Raw genomic sequence first — 19721 nt, forward strand, 5'->3', positions numbered from 1 at the left:
CAGCTCTCGGCTCAATTCTTGCTTATCCACCTCCAACCATGTGTGCTACCAGCTGTATGCCAAATGCCATTTAACTGCTAAGGAAGTGGGAAACCATCGCCTGTAATTAAGAAGGTTTGCTGGTTAGAGAGATATTTTGTTGCTTTTACCTTTTCCAGTACGTGAGATCTAAAAAGGAAAAAACTGGCGTTCTGTTAGAGCCAGAAGCCATCTCTGTATCTGAGCCATCATCTGACTGGTTACTATAACAAGGAGACTGAGCTGGGGAGGCACTTGAGGTGGTACTGTGAGCATCAGAATCTGCAATAAAGAGGGAAAAAAATTATAATTTAATTTCATTATATGTAACTAAGGCTCAGCATAAAAAAACTGTGAGTTAGTAGAAAGAAAAAAAGAATTTATTTTCTATTCACTACTGATATTTGAAGATATTTGTACAAGTGTTTCTAAAAAGAAAATGAGGTCGTAAGCTTCCAGGAAGATAGGAGTAGACATACCTTTCCCCATTCCTCCTGCTAATAAATAAGTACAACTAAAAACCCAGGGTATTGCATATAAAACAAACCTAATGACTCTGAAAGTTGGCAACAGCTAGAGAGCTCGACCTAAGGAAGGACATGGTGGTGCGTTCTCTAGTTTTTATGGGTTTTCTTTTTTGCCTCATAAATCCAGTCTTCGAGCTAGAGGAGCCAGCAGCACAGAAATACCGATGGGTATAGACAAAAAAAAGAAAGAAAGAAAGAAAGAAAGAAAGAAAGAAAGAAAGAAAGAAAGAAAGAAAGAAAGAAAGAAAACAACCCAACAAAACCCTGCTCTCTAGTCAAAGGGGCAGCAAAGTGGCAGCCTAAGCAAGACAGGAAACTTTTATCAGAGTAATAATTTTATCAGAGTAATAATCACTCTACTCCAGCCAAACACCACAGAAAACAGAGGCCCCAATCCCACCCACTCCAGCAGAGGCCAAGTGGGGAGCCTAAGATTTCCATCCTCATAAGACTGTTACAAAGCACCAACACATCCACCAGGTTGTCAGAGGAAGCCTGTTGAGAAGTCAGGACTTTAGCCATGGCCCACCACAAATCAGTATCCCCACCATGTGGGAACTTCAACTCCCACCCCCATCCCACAGCAATGAGGAGCTTCTCCCACCTCAGGTGTCAATGAAGGTTAACTGGGGAACCTTTTAACACCACCACACAGTGAAAAAGTAATGCCTCTGTCTCATTGCCCCTGATAAAAGGGTGTCCAAAAAAAGACAGTAAAACCAAAGTTTTAAAGTAGATCCATAACATAATTTTTAAAAATCCAAGTTTCAATTAAAAAAAAAAAAAAAGTCCCTCAAATCCAGAACCAAAATCTCAAACTGAGTGAAAAGGGAAGTAGATGTTAACACCAAGAGGACAGAGATGTTAGAATGATCTAACAAAGATTTTAACATAATCATGACAAAAATGCTTCAGTGAGCCATTGTGAACATGCCTGAAACAAAAATATTATCAGCGAATAGGTCTCAATGTATTTTTTTTTTTTAACATTTATTTATTTTTGAGAGAGAGAGACAGAGAGTGAGCGAGCGCGGGAGAGGGCAGAGAGAGAGGGAGACACAGAATCTCCAGGCTCTGACCTGTCAGCACAGAGCCCAACACAGGGCTCGAACTCATGGACCGCGAGATCATGACCTGAACTGAAGTCAGACGCTTAACCAACCGAGCCACCCAGGCCCCCCAAACACGTCTCAATTTAAAAAAATAAATAAAAGTTATAAAGAAGAACCAAGTGGAACTGAAATTTGAGCTGCGAAAAAAAAAAGAAAGAAAAAAATGAAATAAAAAGCTCAGTGGATGGAGCTCAACAGCAGAATGGAGGGGACAGAGGAAACAATCAATGAACTGGAAGAAAGAACAACAGAAATTATCCAACCTGAACAACACAGAGAAAACAAATGAATAGAGCCTTAGAGACCTCTGGGACTATGACAAAAAAATCTACATTCGTGTCATTGCAGTCCTGGAATAAGAAAGAGGGCGGAAGTGAAAATATACTCAAGGAAATATAATGGCTGAAAACTTGCCAAATTTGGCAAGAGACAAACCTATAGAGAGATTCAAGAAGCTGAGCAAACCCCAAACAGGATATACTCAAAGAAATCAATGCCAAGACACGTTGATAATTAAATTTCTGAAAACTAAAGATAAAGGAAAAAATCTTAAAAGCAACCAAAAACAACACCCTACCTATAAAGGGAAAACAACAGATCCTGATTTAATAAGGAATAAAGGCAATTCATCAGATACAAGCTAAACATTAAACATGATTTAGTACTTTTGCCCTTAGAAGACTCCATATAAATTTACTAGCCAGAAAATGAGTCTTTTGGTGGATGGTCACCATGCTCTAAGGCTATCAAACTGCTATTCTACAGTGACAGCAGTATCACAAATAGGGGTTGAGATTACCACCCCCCCCCACACACACACCACCCGCCCCCAGGATAAGTGGATAGAGCAACCCTCCAATTCAAAGAAGCAATTAAGTTGTTTTGTTTTTTTTTTTAACGTTTATTTATTTTTGAGACAGAGAGAGACAAAGCATGAACAGGGGAGGGGCAGAGAGAGAGGGAGACACAGAATCGGAAGCAGGCTCCAGGCTCTGAGCCATCAGCCCAGAGCCTGACGCGGGGCTCGAACTCACGGACCGCGAGATCATGACCTGAGCTGAAGTCGGACGCTTAACCGCCTGAGCCACCCAGGCGCCCCAGCAATTAAGTATTTATTAAGTACTTATCTACTAGACCTCAAACCCCATGTCATACTCTACATGGGAAGAAATAGACCAAAGAAAACCTATGGATAGACCGTAGAATGCTTTGTATTAACAAAATTTTACATGTAAAATCCTCAAGAATAGCAGGCTTTAAAGAAATAAGTCTATTGGAATGTTTAAAAGGCTTCCCAAACAATTAGCAGCAGCAGCAGTCAGCTCTATGCTGGAGAAGAAAACTCACTATCCAAGGAAGTGCTTAATAGCTATGGAACATTTGAAGCAGCAGTTATTAGATCATTTTCTACCTATAAAAATGGCCGTTTCTAATGGTTTAATCTAACACTTGAGACACTAGAATATAACTATATAAAAAGCAGTTAGGAAGAAAACTCTTCTGGAATGCAGGCCTGGAAATTCTTCAAAAATTTTTAAGATTTTAAAAATTGTGGGATTTGAAAAGGCACAAAGGAGTAATTAGCTAAGCATGGGGTAGTGGAAGCAGAACACACTATGCACAGGAAGGGAATGGACTCAGCCCAAATATTCTTTGCCTAAAATAGGACCTCCAAAGACTCACTAGGGATTTTCAGCTTTATTCCATAGCAACAAGAATTCATTGTAGATTTTAGGAAGAATGACAAAAAGAATAAACTAACATTTATACAGGAATTTGTTTTGTTTTACAAAATATTTTTAGTTGATTATCCCCTTTTCTCGGATAAGAAAATTATGGTTCTATGTGAAGTTAAATTTCATGAATGGTAACTCAAATCCTGATCTTCAAGCTCTAGGTCTAATGCCTTTGCAGTACACCACCCAAAGGAAAGAATATCTCAGAAAAAAAGTCAGGTAAACGCAGGATGCAGGGAAAGCAAATATATAACAAGAGACAGGGACACCATTTAGTGGCTGATGTATATAAAAATTGAAGTATATCAAAACTGTTGTGTTGCACACAGGTGCTAGCAATTCACAATGCACATTGGAAAACCCAGTTTCAGTCTAAGCCTCCAAAGCCCACACACCTTTTTCAAAGGGATTTATCTTCAGTCTCCAATCCCTCCTTCCACAACACAGCTTTATAATAAAAATCTAAAATTACACTGGACATATTCCCTTAGGTAAGGCGAAATTTAGTCAGGTTTCACTTTTCCTATAATTAAAGGGAGGAGCTAAGAGCATACATATGAATAATCAATTCCTCTAACCTTCAAGTGGTAGAAGAAAATTACTATTTCTCAAATGTTCATTAAAACACTTAGTGAGAATGGAGGGTTGGCTCAGTCTTTTTCTTTTCCCCTGGTGATAGCTGGTTAAGAAAGGAACATGTATAAACAATCCAGTTACAAAATAGGTAGAGGATGTTAATAGACATTTATCCAAAAAAGATAAAAAAGGACAAGAAATAAGTGTTGGCAAGGATGTGGAGAAAAAGGAACCCTCATGCATTGTTGGTAGGAATGCAAACTGGTGCAACTACTGTTGAAAACAGTTTGGAGGTTCCTCAAAAAACTAAAAACAGAACTACCCTACGACCCAGCAATTGCACTGCTAGGTATTTAACCAAGGGATACAGGTGCGCTGTTTCGAAGGGCACATGCCCCCCACTGTTTATATCAGCACTATCAACAATATCCAAAGTATGGCAAGAGCCCAAATGTCCATCAATGGATGAATGGATAAAGAAGATGTGGTATATATACATAAAATAGAGTATTACTCGGCAATCAAAAAGAATGAAATCTTGCCATTTGCAACTACGTGGATGGAACTAGAGAGTATTATGCTAAGTGAAATTAGAGAAAGACAAATATCATATGACTTCACTCATATGAGGACTTTAAGAGACAAAACAGATGAACATAAGGGAAGGGAAACAAAAATAATATAAAAACAGGGAGGGGGACAAAACAGAAGAGACTCATAAATATGGAGAACAAACAGAGGGTTACTGGAGGGGGTGTGGGAGGAAGGATGGGCTAAATGGGTAAGGAGCACTAAGGAATCTACTCCTGAAATCATTGTTGCACTATATGCTAACTAATTTGGATGTAAATTTTAAAAAATAAAATAAATTTAAAAAATTTCAAAAAAAAATTAAAAGTAGAATGATTATTTGATCATATTATTACCCTAATTTTTTGATAAGATCTATGCACCCCTGTGTTTACTGCTGTGTTATTTACAATAGCCAAGATATGGAAGCAACTCAAATGTCCATCTATATAGATGAATGGATAAAGATGTGGGGGTGGGGAGCGTCTACAATGGAATACTACACAGCCATTAAAAAGGAGATTCAAAAAGAAAAAGGTTTCCAATGAAGTAGATGGAGCTAGAGAGGATTATGCCTAATGAATAAGTCAGAGAAAGACAAATACCATGTAATTTCACTCATGTGGAATTTAAGAAACAAAACATGAACATAGGGAAAATAAAAAGACTCAACTACAGAGAACAAACTGAGGGTTAACGGAGGACACTTGTTGTGATGAGCAGCGGGTACTGTACGTAAGTGATCAATCACTAAATTCTCCACCTGAAACTATTATTACACTGTTTGTTAACTGGAATGTAAAGAAGAACTTGAAAAAAACTTTTAAAGAACATGTATAGTTAAAATACATACATATTTCATATCACCTAAATATTTTACTATAAAGTATTAAAATATTTTAGTCGAAGATTAAATGTATCATCAGAATAACTATGGACTGGTAACACCTACTTAAAAGAGCAGAAAGTTAGCAGATGATCTGCAAAGCCTTCAGAGTCGTGGGCACTGGTTATATACTACCTCAAGGAGCAGGGTGGTGTTGCAGAAAGAGCAAACAGCTTTGAAGTTAGACAAACCTGAGGTCAAACTCATCTCTATCGTCTTTACTAAGTAACCTGGCTCAAGGTTAAATCACCATTCTACTTCCTATCCTAATCTCTAAAACAAATTACTGAGATAACTATGTATGTAAAATACTTGGTACATCTACCAAAATGTCCCAAGAGATGACAGTTTTCCTTTCCTCACTCTACCTTATCAGTGTATTTAACTCTCTTTTACCATTTTTCTAAAACAAGCATTGATGATATTTTGTCTAACAGCGTCGTACAAATTGTTTTTATAATCCTGAAAACTCTCTGACCAGTCCACAACCTCATCTACAGTTTTGAAAAAGCTCTGAAAACAGAGTCTATTCCCAACCCATTTGGCCACAAAATCTGGCCTGACATGAATGAACTATAACATTAGGGTAGCCAAACCTGACTAGCCCATGCAAGTTTTATTTATTCCACCTTTGTGAATATGACTACATTTCTACGGCAGAAATACTAATGTGTTTGATTTCAGTTGTTTTGCCTCAGAAACCCTCCCCTCATTGTGTTACATATAACAAACAACATTATATGCACTGCAATTCCTTTTCAAAAGCTGAAATCTAAATTCTGAAATACAGAAGTACCACTACAGCTGCTCTCCCCCTCAACAACTTCCTTTAAGAGTAGATGAACCTGATATTAATTTATCATTCCTTTCCCATTCCATCACTCCACACAACACACACTGTCCGAGAAACCTGAAAGTCCTGAGGCTAGCTTTACCGCAATATGTAAGTTATGATTCCTAAAGTTACTTTCCAGAAAACCTGGGCTTTAGTCTCAGACTGTCCACTAATATTATTTACATACCTTTCTGCACATCTCCAGACCTCTATTTCCTTATGCATAAAAATCAAGTAAACAAGCTTGAAAAATTCATCTTCTAGAACTTAACAGGTCAATAAACAGATCAGAGTGGTCAGAGCGATCTCCATACAATCTGAAGAAGTGGTCAGCTAGTCAAATTACTTTTATGTCATCAGGACTAAAGACAGAGTTTCAAGGGGCACCTGGGTGGCTCAGTCAGTTAAGCACCCAGCTTAGCTCAGGTCATGATCTCTCAGTTGGTGGGTTTGAGCCTCATGTCGGGCTCTGTGCTGACAGCTCAGAGCCTGGAGCCTCCTTCAAATTCTGTGTCCCTCTCTCTGCCCCTCTCCTCCCCTTCATGCTCTCTCTCAAAAATAAACATTAAAAATAAAACAAAACAAAATAAACATTAAAAATTTTAAAAGATTTCATAGAAATATCTCTACCACGTTGACAATGCCTTGCAACACTTTAAAGAAAATAACTTTAAAAATCTATACATACCATATGCCACCCCCAGGTAAAAATAAAAACCAAACAACTATTCTTAACTACTCTTATTTCAATATCAAAACCTCAAACTTACTGTGACGTTTGAATTCCTTCTGTAGTTTACTGATCTGGTTGCTTTTTATCCTGTTTCCAGATAAAGTTTTCACTTTCTTTGGTTTCAATGTTGTCTTCAGACTGGGTCCTGCCCTTGCATCTACCACCTGGAAGAATATACTGAATATTTAATACCACTTAAAAAATGACACCTCTTGTATTCCTTTAGTTCAGACAAATGCCTATTTGAAGGAGCCTAAATTGAGAAGCAGTTTTCTACTAGAGTGTTTGAGAGCCCATGTGCACTTTTAATCATCACATGGTATTAAAGAATAATTTATCTCATGGGTTTTTTTTCTTCAAAGCAGGCAATAGTAACAATATACTGTACAAAAAACTTAAATAGATTTATATATGGTAAGAATGACCCAAAAGGTTAAAGAAAATCAAGACTTACAACAACTAACATTTCTATCAGACAGTGTTTTGCAGTTTGCAAAAAGCTTTCATACTTTTTTTTTTTTTAAATAGAGAGTAGACACACGCTCCCAGGAGAGGCAGAGACAGAATCCCAAGCAGGCTCTACGCTGTCACACTGTCAGTGCTATGCCAGAGGCAGGGCTTGAACCCACAAATGGTGAGATCATGACCTGAGCCAAAATCAGGAGTCAGATGCTTAACCAACTAAGCCACCCAGGCTCCCCTTTCATACACGTTTGAGTTTACTTTCACTACAAAGCAGTAAGGGGGCTATTTGTTAACTCCAATTTAGGGTGAAAGAAAACAAGAAATTATCTTTTGCCTTATTTCACTAAACTAGTAAGTGGGCAAGAATGGGTAGAGAGGGATACAAGACTCAAATTAACGTTTTCACAACTATGCTTTATGTTCTTTTCACCATACGCTTTAATCCCTAAGGTCATTTACATGATGGCAATGGCATGTTCTCCCATAGTCTACCATGGCCATTGGTCTAGACCTACGCGGTACTATTTCTTACAAATTTATTCACATTTACTATTTGCAGATTTGTACCCTTAAAAAGGTTGTCATCACCTTCAAAATCACAATTTTCAACTTCTCCAGACAAACTATTAAAGAAAATTCCCTTTTTTATAAATTAACAGACCCACAAAAACCTATCAAAATAATGTAACACCGTAACCAAAGGACAATGTAAGGCTAATTAATACTAGTATTAGGGGGAAAAAAGATAAAGAATAAATGCATGCTGACTTAAAAATAAGTATTTTGTATAAATGCCATAAATGTTTTAAAAGCTAGCATAAGACTTAACAGTGCTGTTCTGATCACTGAAAACCAATGACAAAGGGCAAACAGAATACACATTTACATACCACTACAATCTCAACTAGATTTAAATACACAGAGTAAGAATAGCTTCCACATAACTGATCACTGTGTTATATTTTATATATAAATCTCATTCAGTTCTCACAACAGCTCTGTGGGATAGCTACTATGTTTCCATTTTATAAATAAATGGAACTTGCCCAAAATTTGCAACTAGTAAGGCAGGATTCAAATCCAGTTCTGGTGCTAAACCCTATGTGCTCATTATACTACCTCCAGGAATTAGGATAAATGTTCCCGAGATGAAAAAAAGGATCCATGTCTAATTAACCTTAGGAAATAGATGAAATGCACACTGTGAATCTCTAAAATGGGGATACTGGATACAGCCTTAGGGAAATGATACACTACTCAAAATTTTGCTTCTAAACATGCCAAAATGTTAAGTAATTATATCTAAGCAGCAACTTGTGTTTTTCTTTATTCTTTTCACTTTTCCATCTGAGGAACGTACTACTTCCTAAATTGGGTGAAAACTAATGTTACTTTAAATGTAATAGAAGTTATCTGGGCACTCAGGTGGCTCAGTCAGTTAAGCACCCAAATCTTGATTTCAGTTTAGGTCATGATCTCACGGTTCATGGGATTGAACACTGCGTCTGTTAGTGCAGAGCCTGCTTAGGATTCTCTCTCCCTCCCTCCCTCCCTCTCTCTCTCTCTCTCTCTCTCTCTCTCTCTCTCAAAACAAATAAATGTAATAGAGGTATAACTGAGAAAGACAAAAGATGAACTAACATGATTCCAGTTTTTTTTTGATCCTGCTGGCAATTTCTTCCATCTTTTCACAAGCAGGACACAGGCATTACAGATGTCTCCTGAACGAGTCTCATGCAACCTAGTAAGAAAACAATCAAACTTTTATTAGACTCATTTATATTTAAGAATTCATGCAAGTGTATTTCTTTTGGGAAAAAAATCCAATTACAGTTTATAGATGCTATTGCTAATTGTCCTGGACGATACAGTTACATAGTTTCTATAGTACATTTTAGAAATATAATTAACTCCTAGATCCAATGAACCAATTCTATGTACTGCAATTTGGTCATTTTAAAATAAAATAATAATAAAATTTAAGAGCTAGAGGAGATCCTGGTCACTATGGTTTAAAACAAGGTTGTCCACTTAATCTTTTTTGAAGTGTGTAGATATTTCCATAAGCAACAAAACGCCACTCTTTACATAAAATACTGTGTCATGATATTCTGGTTTTACAACACACAAAACCCAAGAGGCACCGTAATTTTTAAAAAATGATTATATCTGCATAAGGGGAAGAAAATCTGTAACACTAGTCAACCAAGCTCTTTATAAATTATATCTTTGAAGAACTTGCATTATACACTTTTCCTGTATTATAAATACATACAGAAAAATACTGGTAACTTTTATCACGTATACCATTGGAAATGAAGACATTAAGTGACAAATGTAATTTTTTAAAAAGGCAAAGTTGGCAGAAACTCTTTTTGACAACCTTCAAAATAAGCACAAAATCCAGGATTAACAATAAGTAATCAACAAGTATTTTGATAAGAGAAACAAAGTGGTAAAAATAACTTCTAACATGGGAAATGGTTCAACATGAACTATTCTATTTTATCCAAGTATTTGTTGGAAAGTAAATTCCACTTTATTAAGCAGGTTTATTGTCAAAAGATAAATAAAGAACAAAATTATAAAATGAAATGTACCCTGACAGATCTCAGGGCAGAACATTAAGTCTTATTAGCATCCTCAGCAGGATGGGTTAAAATACATTACCATAATTTAGAAAAACAATGCAAAGAACAGAAAACTACCAGAGGACAACTAGTATAAGAGAGAATAAGAGTAATTTCTTAAAAGTCTTTTATATCTTGATGTTAAAAACAAAAAGAGTTTGATTATAACTACAAGGGGCTTCACAATTTGTAGTTCCTTATAATCTGGAAAAGGGTAGGCTGTCAGTATTGATTTGTTTTAAAAGCAAGAACCTTAAAATAGCCTAGATGAGAATGTAAGTGATTTTAATTTATTAGCACATTGCTCCAATTGCCTGCCTCGCCTGGAAGGATTTCCGTAAGCTATGATCTTTTTCACTCTAAGAATGGTAAAAACATCAGATGATCTTACCCAAAACAGCTCTGGAAGTCCTTTTCATAACGTTTACTGTCAGTGAATCGAGAACTGGAGGACTTAGCTCTGCAAATACAGCAGCCCTCTATACTTCGGTACATCTTTGGCTTGTGAAAACCAAACATCTTTTCTTCTGGGCAATAGTCTGTAAAGCCAGGGGAATTGACACAGCTTTATGAGGGCTATAACAAGAAACCATTAAAAGAGAGTTGTCTGCTCCACCCCAACCCCGGCAACTTGATATTACATGACCAAGCCAGACAGAAGGGCTGTGGGGAAGTCCTCCTGGATCTCCCTCCATTCTTGGCACTACCCCGGCAAGTGTATAAAACACAAAAAATACCTGTTTTTTAACAAGATCGGTCTCTATCACACCTCCTTCTACCCTCCTGGCCACACTCATTCTAAAACTGAGGGGAGGGAGGCATTTTTAAAAATCAACTTTTTAAGCAAAAAATGTAACAAAGTCTCCGCACTATAAAATGATGGAATCATGCACAACAAAGGACACATCCTAAAATGTAAAGTAAGGCACCCCCTTTCTATTTTGCACCTTTACACTGAAGTGATTCCCAGCTGGGGAAGTTTTGAGCATTTACCATGACCACTATTTGACATTAAGCACACAAGTAGCTCAATAGTCATCAACCCATAATACCTTGCCCTATGGGAAGTTTAGAGGGGATTTCTTCTGTGATAAAGAGAAGTTCTAAGCTGGCAAGTTGACTGAAAGGAGGATGTAAAATTCACAAAAATCCAAAGTCAGGATTTAAGAATAATAATTTTATAAAATCATCAAAATGGATTAAAAACAAGCTCATATTTCCTGACCATTGGTCTGTTCAGTTGTTACAGAGGTTTTTAGAGCTCTTCTATGAAGTCCTGTGCCTGAGCAGTGAGAGGCAGATATCCAAGAAATGTAGGGTGAGATAAACTATTGATTCTCATGATCAAAAAAAAAAAAAAAAAAAAAAAAAAAACTCAACATCATGCAAGGAAGGAAGAAACAGTCCTAGAGCTAGACGTATAAAAAAATGTATTTGGCAGTAAATACACGCCTTAGAAGAAATTTAGAATATCCAAACTGGGGGTACTTTGGTGGCTCAGTCGGTTGAGCATCCGACTTCGGCTCAGATCATGATCTCATGGTTCATGAGTTGGAGCGAGTCTCACGGGCTCCCTATTGTCAGTGCAGAGCCCGCTTTGGATCCTCTGTCCCCGGCCCCTCTTTTTCTGCCCCTCCTCCACTCTCTCTCTCAAAAATAAATTAAAAATATTAAAAAAAAAATCCAAACCAAGGGCCATTTTCACCAGAACATCTGGACTAAGAGAGGGAATAAAAAGGCAATGAATATACAAACTAAACCCCAATGGACAAGTGTATGTAAGGATCCAACTAAAAATCATCATAAAAGCATCACATACAGCATCAATAAGTTACTAATACCAATTAGATTGGTGCTTATAGTGTTAGGAGTTATAACCACAGAACACTATCCTTTTAAAGTTCTTTTAGAAATACACTGAAATACAGGAGTAAGACAAAAACTTTAGTACTTTGGATGATCTCTCATCTGATCCCATTTCACCTCAGTTCTGGTTAGTATACCAGAGCAAGTACTTATGAAAGCAATTCAGAGAAATAATGTAATATCCAGGCTGTGTGTATGTATCTCTGAGATAGAGGAATTCTGAAATATGGGCAAGGACTTTTGATTTGTTTTTAAGAAAATATTTTATTAGCAAACAATCAGCTAAACACTGAAGCTTTCATTTTAAACAAGGGCTATTGTTTATCAAGTATTCTTTAATGTTTTTGTTGGTGAGAGAAGCAGGCAAAGAAGGGAGATGGGTGGGGCAGAAGTCCACTGATGCATTTCAAAAATTAAGTTTAAAGTTTCTTCAATTTAAGAATTGTTAAAACAAGAAAATATTCTCAGTTGATTATTTTTGTTCAGTGGAGTAGTTGGGAACTTGATTTTGAGAGAAAAAAAATAATGAAGATACTCCATAGTAGGAAAAGGTGTGGGAAGGCCTGTGAAATGAAACAGTTTTGTTTTTGTTTTTTTTTTTTTCAAATAAACCCAAGTGATAAATGAAAATGGTTGTGTTGTTTTGGAAAAAAATAATGTCAAATGACACAGGATAATTAATACAAATTAAAAAAAAAAAGTGGTAGAAAAGCAGAAGTTATTGCTTCAATTTGTATATTCCCGTTTTGAGGCCAAAATGTTCCATAACTCTTTCCAGTCCTCGCACTAATATGGGGGCTACCCAAACTCCCCTAACATTCTCCATTACCATCAAGAAGGTCAAAAGTCCACACTTCCTCTTACAGCTTCATCAATGACTCTAGAAAACTTCAGCCTCCCTTCTCAGCAAGGACAAAGGAAGTACAGCAAGAAAGGCCAGTTCATTCCATTAATACACAGACCAAATCCTATTACAACAGATAGATTCCTATCTCTCCCCTCACAATCCCCTACCCTTTCCACAAATAAGCATGCCAACAAAACCAAACAGTATTTGAAAAACAAAACAAAACAAAAAACCACAGCATTCGGGTAGGAAATACTGCCTGGATTGACCAAGAAACCAGTTTGTGCCAGTCATTATGCTTGGATTAATCGTAACCCTAAGAAATGTTAGGGTTATAGCTAAATACTGAGGCTTTCCTTTTTATAATCAGCTATTGTGAATCAAGTGTTCATCTTCAATATGATTTTTTTAAGTTTACTTTAATACTTTTTTTTTTTAGTTTATTTATTTTTTAGGGGCGGGGGGGGGGGGGGGGGAGAGAGGGAAAGAGAGCAAGAATCAAAAGCAGGCTTGGCACCATCAGTGCTCAAACTCCCGATCCAGGAGATCACGACCTGAGCCCAAGAGCCCCTTCAGTATGATTTCTTTGTTGGTGGGGATCTCCACAAAACTTACCCAACAGCCCTGCAAGACATCCCATTCTTCAGATTTAATAATATTCGTCTTTACATACCAGGCAAAATAAAATAGCCTGGTATCCTCTGACTGATCCTTTATGCAGCTCTGTGACCTTACGTTCGTCCTAATAAAATTCAGCTTAAATATCTGAAAGTGGTCAAAATCCTAGGGTCCACACTCTTCCAAGCAGTGTTAAATGCAGTAAGGTGCAAGGCACTTGCCCTGATGCAACACACAAGTAGCATATGAACCTTTTAATGGATGATTACTTAATAAACTTATTAAACCTTTTCTGAGCTTATTCCTGCACTTGAGAGGCACCTGGGAATCTGCAGCAAATACACAGGGGTTTCATTTTGGGCTTTGTTTACAGCAACCCAGTTAAGCAGTGGTTGGTGTTTAGCCATTTTGAGCTTTGCGGAGCCCAGAGACTAATGAAAGCATTTTCACAGAATCTATAGACCTACATGTGTTAAAAACTAACAAACAAGAAAAACCCCTACCTAATCTCCAGAGGAAAATTAAGGGCACAAAATGACTCTGAAAGCAAGTGATTTTTAGTATTTTTTTAATGTTTATTTTTGAGAGAGAGAGCATGAGCAGGGAGGGGCAGAGAGAGAGAGGAAGACAGAATCCCGAGCAGAATCCGTGCTGTCAGCAGAGCCTGATGTGGGGCTCGAACTCACGTACTGTGAGAACATGACCTGAACCAAAGACAAGAGTCAGACACATAACCAACTCAGGCACCCAGGCACCCCCTAACTTACTTTTTATATCAAGAAGGAGGTAGGTAAGCAAGATACAATTTGATTTTAAACTTGGGACTTCGTTATTTCAACAAACCTGGTGGTTCTTTAGAATACTTCTTTCCTAGTTCCACAGATGTACAATATTAAATGATTCCTCCAGAACAATTTATTTGTTCAAATGACACTGTAAACTGTTAAAGTATTTGTGACTTTAAAAAAAAAATTTTTTTTAATGTTTATTTATTTTTGAGGCAGAGACAGAGCATGAACGGGGGAGGGCCAGAGAGAGAGGGAGACACAGAATCTGAAACAGGCTCCAGGCTCTGAGCTGTCAGCACAGAGCCCCATGCGGGGCTCTAACTCAGGGACCACAAGATCATGACCTGAGCCAAAGTCAGATGCCTAATGGACTGAGCCACCCAGGCGCCCCATTTGTGACTTTTGTATCTATTCTCATAGGCGTCACATTAATTCAGCAGTTTAAAAATTTTTTTTTTAATATTTGTTTATTTCTGAGAGAGAGTGAGCAGAGCACAAGTGGGGGAGGGGCAGAGAGGGAGGGTTACAAAGAATCCCAAGCAGGCTCCAGGCTCTGAGCTGTCAGCACAGAGCCCAACGCCAGGCTCAAACCCCCGAACCGCGAGATCATGACCTGAGCCGAAGTTAGACTCTTAACCAAATGAGCCACCCAGGCGCCCCTAATTCAGCAGTTTTAATAGAAGGAAGCTATTACCATCTGCTCCCTAATTGATGAATAATTATAGAAGAGAGTGGACACATACAATCTCGCTCTTAAGCATGTGGGGAAAACAGAAGAAAATTAAATTTTGAGATAGAGCCAAAAATGAGTAAAGACTTAAAATGATTATTAAAAACTGCCATTTGTCTTCTAAAATTAGATAATGGTGATGGATGCAAAACTCTGTAAGTATACTAAAAACCACTGAATTGCATACTTTAAAAGTGAATTTTACAGTGTGTGAATTATATCTCAGTAAGCTTGTTTTTAAAAATGAAAATAGGGGGGCGCCTGGGTGGCTCAGTCGGTTAAGCGGCCGACTTCAGCTCAGGTCATGATCCCGCGGTCCATGAGGGCTGTGAGTTCGAGCCCCGCGTTGGGCTCTGTGCTGACAGCTCAGAGCCTGGAGCCTGTTTCGGAGTCTGTGTCTCCCTCTCTCTGACCCTCCCCTGTTCATGCTCTGTCTCTCTCTGTCTCAAAAATAAATAAAAAATAAATGTTAACAAAAAAAAAAAAAAAAAAGAAAAGAAAATAGGGATGCCTAGGTGGCTCAGTCAGTTAAGCATCTGACTTCAGCTCAGGTCATGATTTCAAGGTTTTTGAGTTTAAGCCCCGCACTGGGCTCTGTGCTGACAGCTCAGAGCATGGAGCCTGCTTTGGATTCTGTGTCTCCCTCTCGCTATGCCTCTCCCCCACTCACTCTAGGACTCTCTCTCTCAAAAATAAATAAACATTTAAAAAAAAGTCTCTAGCGGGTGAGGATGGAGGTTGTGGAGAAATGGGAACCCTCTTGCACTGCCAGTGGGAATGCAAACTGGGGCAGTTGCTCTGGAAAACAGTATGAAGGTTCCTCAAAAAATTAAAAATAGAACTACCCTATGACCCAGCAATAGCACTACTAGGAATTTACCCACGGAATACAGGAGTGCTGATACACAACAGCATATGTACCCCCAAAGTTTGTAGCAGCACTTTCAACAACAGCCAAATTATGGAAAGAGCCTAAATGTCCATCAACTGATGAATGGATGAAAAAGATGTGTTTTATATATACAAAAGAATTTTACTTGGCAATGAGAAAGAATGAAATCATGCCATTTGCAGCAATGCGGATGGAACTGGAAGGTATTATGCTGAGTGAATTAAGTCAGTAAGAGAAGGACAGATATCATAAGTTTTCACTCATGTGTGTCTTGAGAAACTTAACAGAAGTCCGTGGGGGAAGGGAAGGGGAAAAAACTGTAACAAACAGAGAGGGAGGGAGGCAAACCACAAGAGACTCTTAAATACAGAGAAGAAACTGAGGGTGGATAGGGGGGTGGGGGAGAGGGAAAATGGGTGATGAGCATTGAGGAGGGCACTTGTTAGGATGAGCACTGGGTGTTGTATGGAAGCCAATTTGACAATGAATTATATTAAAAATAATGATAAAAATAAAAAATCTTTAAAAAAAGACCTAATCTCTCTAAATTAATTAATTAATAAGAAAAGATGAAAAGAAAGAAAAGAAAATAGACTAGGGCACCTGGGTAGCTCGGTTGGGTGTCTGACTCGTGGGTTTCAGCTCAGGTCATGATCTCATGGGTTCATGGGTTTGAGCCCCAAATCAGGCTCTGTGCTGACAGTTCAGAGCCTGCTTCAGATTCTACCCTGTGTCTCTGTCTCTCTCAAAATAAATGAATAAACTTTAAAAACAGAAATGGAAACAGACTGGGTTACGAATTCTCCTGTCTTTATATATCTTTGCAACCTCAACATCTAGAATAATGCCAGTCACTTAGTAGGTACTCAATAAACGTGCTGATTCAACTTTTTTAAAAAGTTGTTTTTTAAAAAAGTTGTTCATACAACATTTCATGTTTTACAAGGCACTTTCATTAACATTTCTTTGGCTGCTATCAGAAAACAACCACAAATTTTAAAAAAACAGTCAGGGGCACCTGGGTGGCTCAATCAAGTAAGCATCTGACTCCTGATTTCGACTCAGGTCATGATCTCATGGTTTGTGGGTTCAAGCTCCACATCATGGGGCTGTGCGCTGACAGGGCAGAGCCTGCTTGGGATTCTCTCTCTGCCCCCTCTCCTGCTCGCATGCATACTCTCAATATTAAAAAAAAAAAAACTGTAACAAACACGAATCAACCAGCTAAATTACTGTTCTGTCCAAATTAATTCAATCTCCCAAAGTTAACAAGATTAAATGGTTAAGTCAGCAAAAACTAGAAGAGAAATAACTGTAATTATATGGGCAAATATTGTAACATAGACAACAAAAAGTGAATTTTTGAAAATGCAATAATTAATTCTAAAATATGATTAATTGGTTGGTTTTTTTCACTTTAAAGCTGTACATTTCATATAAATCTAATGATCAAATTAACGAAAGGATGGGGAATGCAACCTTAGTGTTAAAACAAGGAAAGTGTGGGGGCAAACTGTTTAAAAAAAAAAAAAGGAGCAAATCTATTCTTTATTTATTTATAAAGTAATCTGTAGGCCCTACATGGGGGGCGTGAACTCATGCTCTTGCCAATTGACTGAGCCAGCCAGCAGCCCCATCGAAAGGACCAATTCTAGTGTGATTTGGCAGCACATATACTAAAACTGGAACAATACAGAGAAGATTAGCACAGGCTCTGCGCAAGGATGACACGCAAATTTGTGAAGCGTTGCTTATTTTTTGGAAACCAATTTGACAATATATATTAAAAAAAAATGATAAAGGAGGAAAAAAAGGACCAATTCTAATCTAAAGAGATTATGAAGCCAAAGAGCAGGGATGATATATTTTACACTTAATTCAACACACATAGGTTTACTAAATGCAATGTAATATAAACGGAAACAAAAGGAATCTTCACAGCAATAGCTAATATTGAAGGTATAATATTTAATTCTAAGTTTAAAGATCATCTTTTAACAACACTAAATTCACTTTAAGCCTGACTTTAATCAGGAAACAGTATCAAAAGGGGGACCTGACTGGCTCAGTCAGAAGAGCGTGCAACTCTTGATCATAGGGGCAGGAGTTCGAGCCCCATGTTGGGTGTAGAGATTACGTAAATAAATAAAACTTTTTTTTAACAAGGAAACAGTATGAAGAGTAGTAAAATGCAAATTTTAAAGTTTTTAAGTACCCTTTTAAATATGGAATTGGAGACAGGGAGGTGAAGAACTTAATTCTGCAGAGTACTGTCTTATCTTTTAAATCTTACAAGGGTGATAATTTAACATCAAGGAAAACAGAGATTTATTTTGTTATGATAAATACAACATCCAATAGGCTCACCTTTTTTGGTACACTTTGAAGGACACCAAGAGTTCCTCCTAAATATAATAACTTCCCAATTCCACTTTCTAGATTCCTTTCAGGATGTAAAGTTTTTCTTACTTTCAAAAATACCTTTCAAAACTCAAAATGCAAGGGGCGCCTAGGTGGCTCAGTCGGCTGAGCTTCCAACTTCGGCTCAGGTCATGATCTCACGGTCCGTGGGTTCGAGCCCCGCGTTGGGCTCTGTGCTGACAGCTCAGAGCCTGGAGCCTGCTTCAGATTCTGTGTCTCCCTCTCTCTCTGACCCTCCCCAGTTCATGCTCTGTCTCTCTCTGTCTCAAAAATAAACAAACATTAAAAAAAACAAAACAAAAAACAACTCAAAATGCCAATGCATGGACTGGACGGAGGAAAACTGAGAGAGAAGTAAATATGCCACGGGTGAAAAATCAACTTTATAGTTAATGTCACAATTTCTCCATACCACCTTGGGAACTGAAATTCTGATAAACACAATTAACAGTGCAACCTCGCAAAAAGTATTCCTAAAGTGTTTTTAGTTTTAGTTTTCAGTAGACCAAAATCCTACAGCTTCTAATGATCACTTTTTCTTAAAAAAAAAAAAAAAAAAAAAAAAACACTGACACAGACCTTTAAAAAAATACACAAGATACTGGAAGCATCCTAAATGTCAGTGGATTCTTAGAGTTGTTAAATTATGTCTTCATACTACAGAATACCATTTCAGCCCATAAAAAGAATGTAATAGGGGCACCTGGGTGGCTCAGTCAGTTAAGTGTCTGACTTTGGCTCAGGTGCAATTTGTGAGTTTGAGCACCATGTCGGGCTCCATGCTGACAGCTCAGAGCCTGGAGTCTGCTTTGGATTCTGTGTCTCCCTCTCTCTGTGCCCCTCCCCCACTTGTGCTCTGTCTCTGTCTCTGCCTGTCTCTCTCAAAAATAAACATTAAAAAAAGTTAAAAAAAAAAAAAAAAGAATGCAATAGATATGTAACATGTGCACATGGGAACTATCCAAAATATCTTGTCTGTAATATTAAGCAACTTGAGTAACAACTATACAGTACAATCCCATAATGGGTTTTTTAAATGGGACTTTAAGTACATAAACTGACTTGTTAAAATATATTTTTAAAAACAAATAACTAGTGGTTGCCTCTGAGGGAAGCAAGAATGAAGGAAGATTACTTTCACTTTACTCCTTTCTAGCACCATGTCCCAAAACCTTAGTTATGATCGCACACCTTGACTTAACCAAAGTGGTAGTAGCTGAAACAGCTCAGAGAGCTTAAACAAACTTCCTCAAAGACATACAGATGGAGAGATACCCAGTGGGAAACATAGTCCACAGCAGAGAGTACAGAACAGACATAGAGTAGAATGGGAAGGAAGCTGCAAAGAGACAAGCAAAAGATTTGTAAAGTGGGAAGGAAGCAGCAGTGAACAAAGACAAAAGGAACCAAGCAACCAAAGACAACTTTGAAGTGAAGGAGATGGCATTTCTTTAGAGCTGAACTTTAAATG

The 19721-nt window shown here is 37.7% G+C and overlaps 1 protein-coding gene and 1 non-coding gene across 4 annotated transcripts in view; one reads left to right on the forward strand and one right to left on the reverse strand.

The window, feature by feature from the left end:
* The window catches only part of SINHCAF (SIN3-HDAC complex associated factor), a 33100-nt gene that overhangs the window by 5485 nt on the left and 7894 nt on the right, over window positions 1-19721 (reverse strand). For all 3 annotated transcript variants that reach the window (XM_049625240.1, XM_049625239.1, XM_049625241.1), the window contains exons 2-5: window positions 10480-10627; window positions 9100-9199; window positions 7031-7157; window positions 150-300 (exon numbers count right to left, since the gene is read on the reverse strand). In XM_049625240.1, coding sequence (XP_049481197.1) covers window positions 150-300; window positions 7031-7157; window positions 9100-9199; window positions 10480-10607 — 506 coding nt within the window. In that variant the 5' untranslated portion in view covers window positions 10608-10627. The remainder of the gene's footprint in view (window positions 1-149; window positions 301-7030; window positions 7158-9099; window positions 9200-10479; window positions 10628-19721) is intronic.
* LOC125920481 (U6 spliceosomal RNA) lies at window positions 17486-17588 on the forward strand. The gene has a single exon (XR_007457073.1). It is a non-coding gene; the product is annotated as a U6 spliceosomal RNA (small nuclear RNA).

Source organism: Panthera uncia, chromosome B4, assembly GCF_023721935.1.
Source record: "Panthera uncia isolate 11264 chromosome B4, Puncia_PCG_1.0, whole genome shotgun sequence".
In the NCBI taxonomy this organism is placed as follows: domain Eukaryota; kingdom Metazoa; phylum Chordata; class Mammalia; order Carnivora; family Felidae; genus Panthera; species Panthera uncia.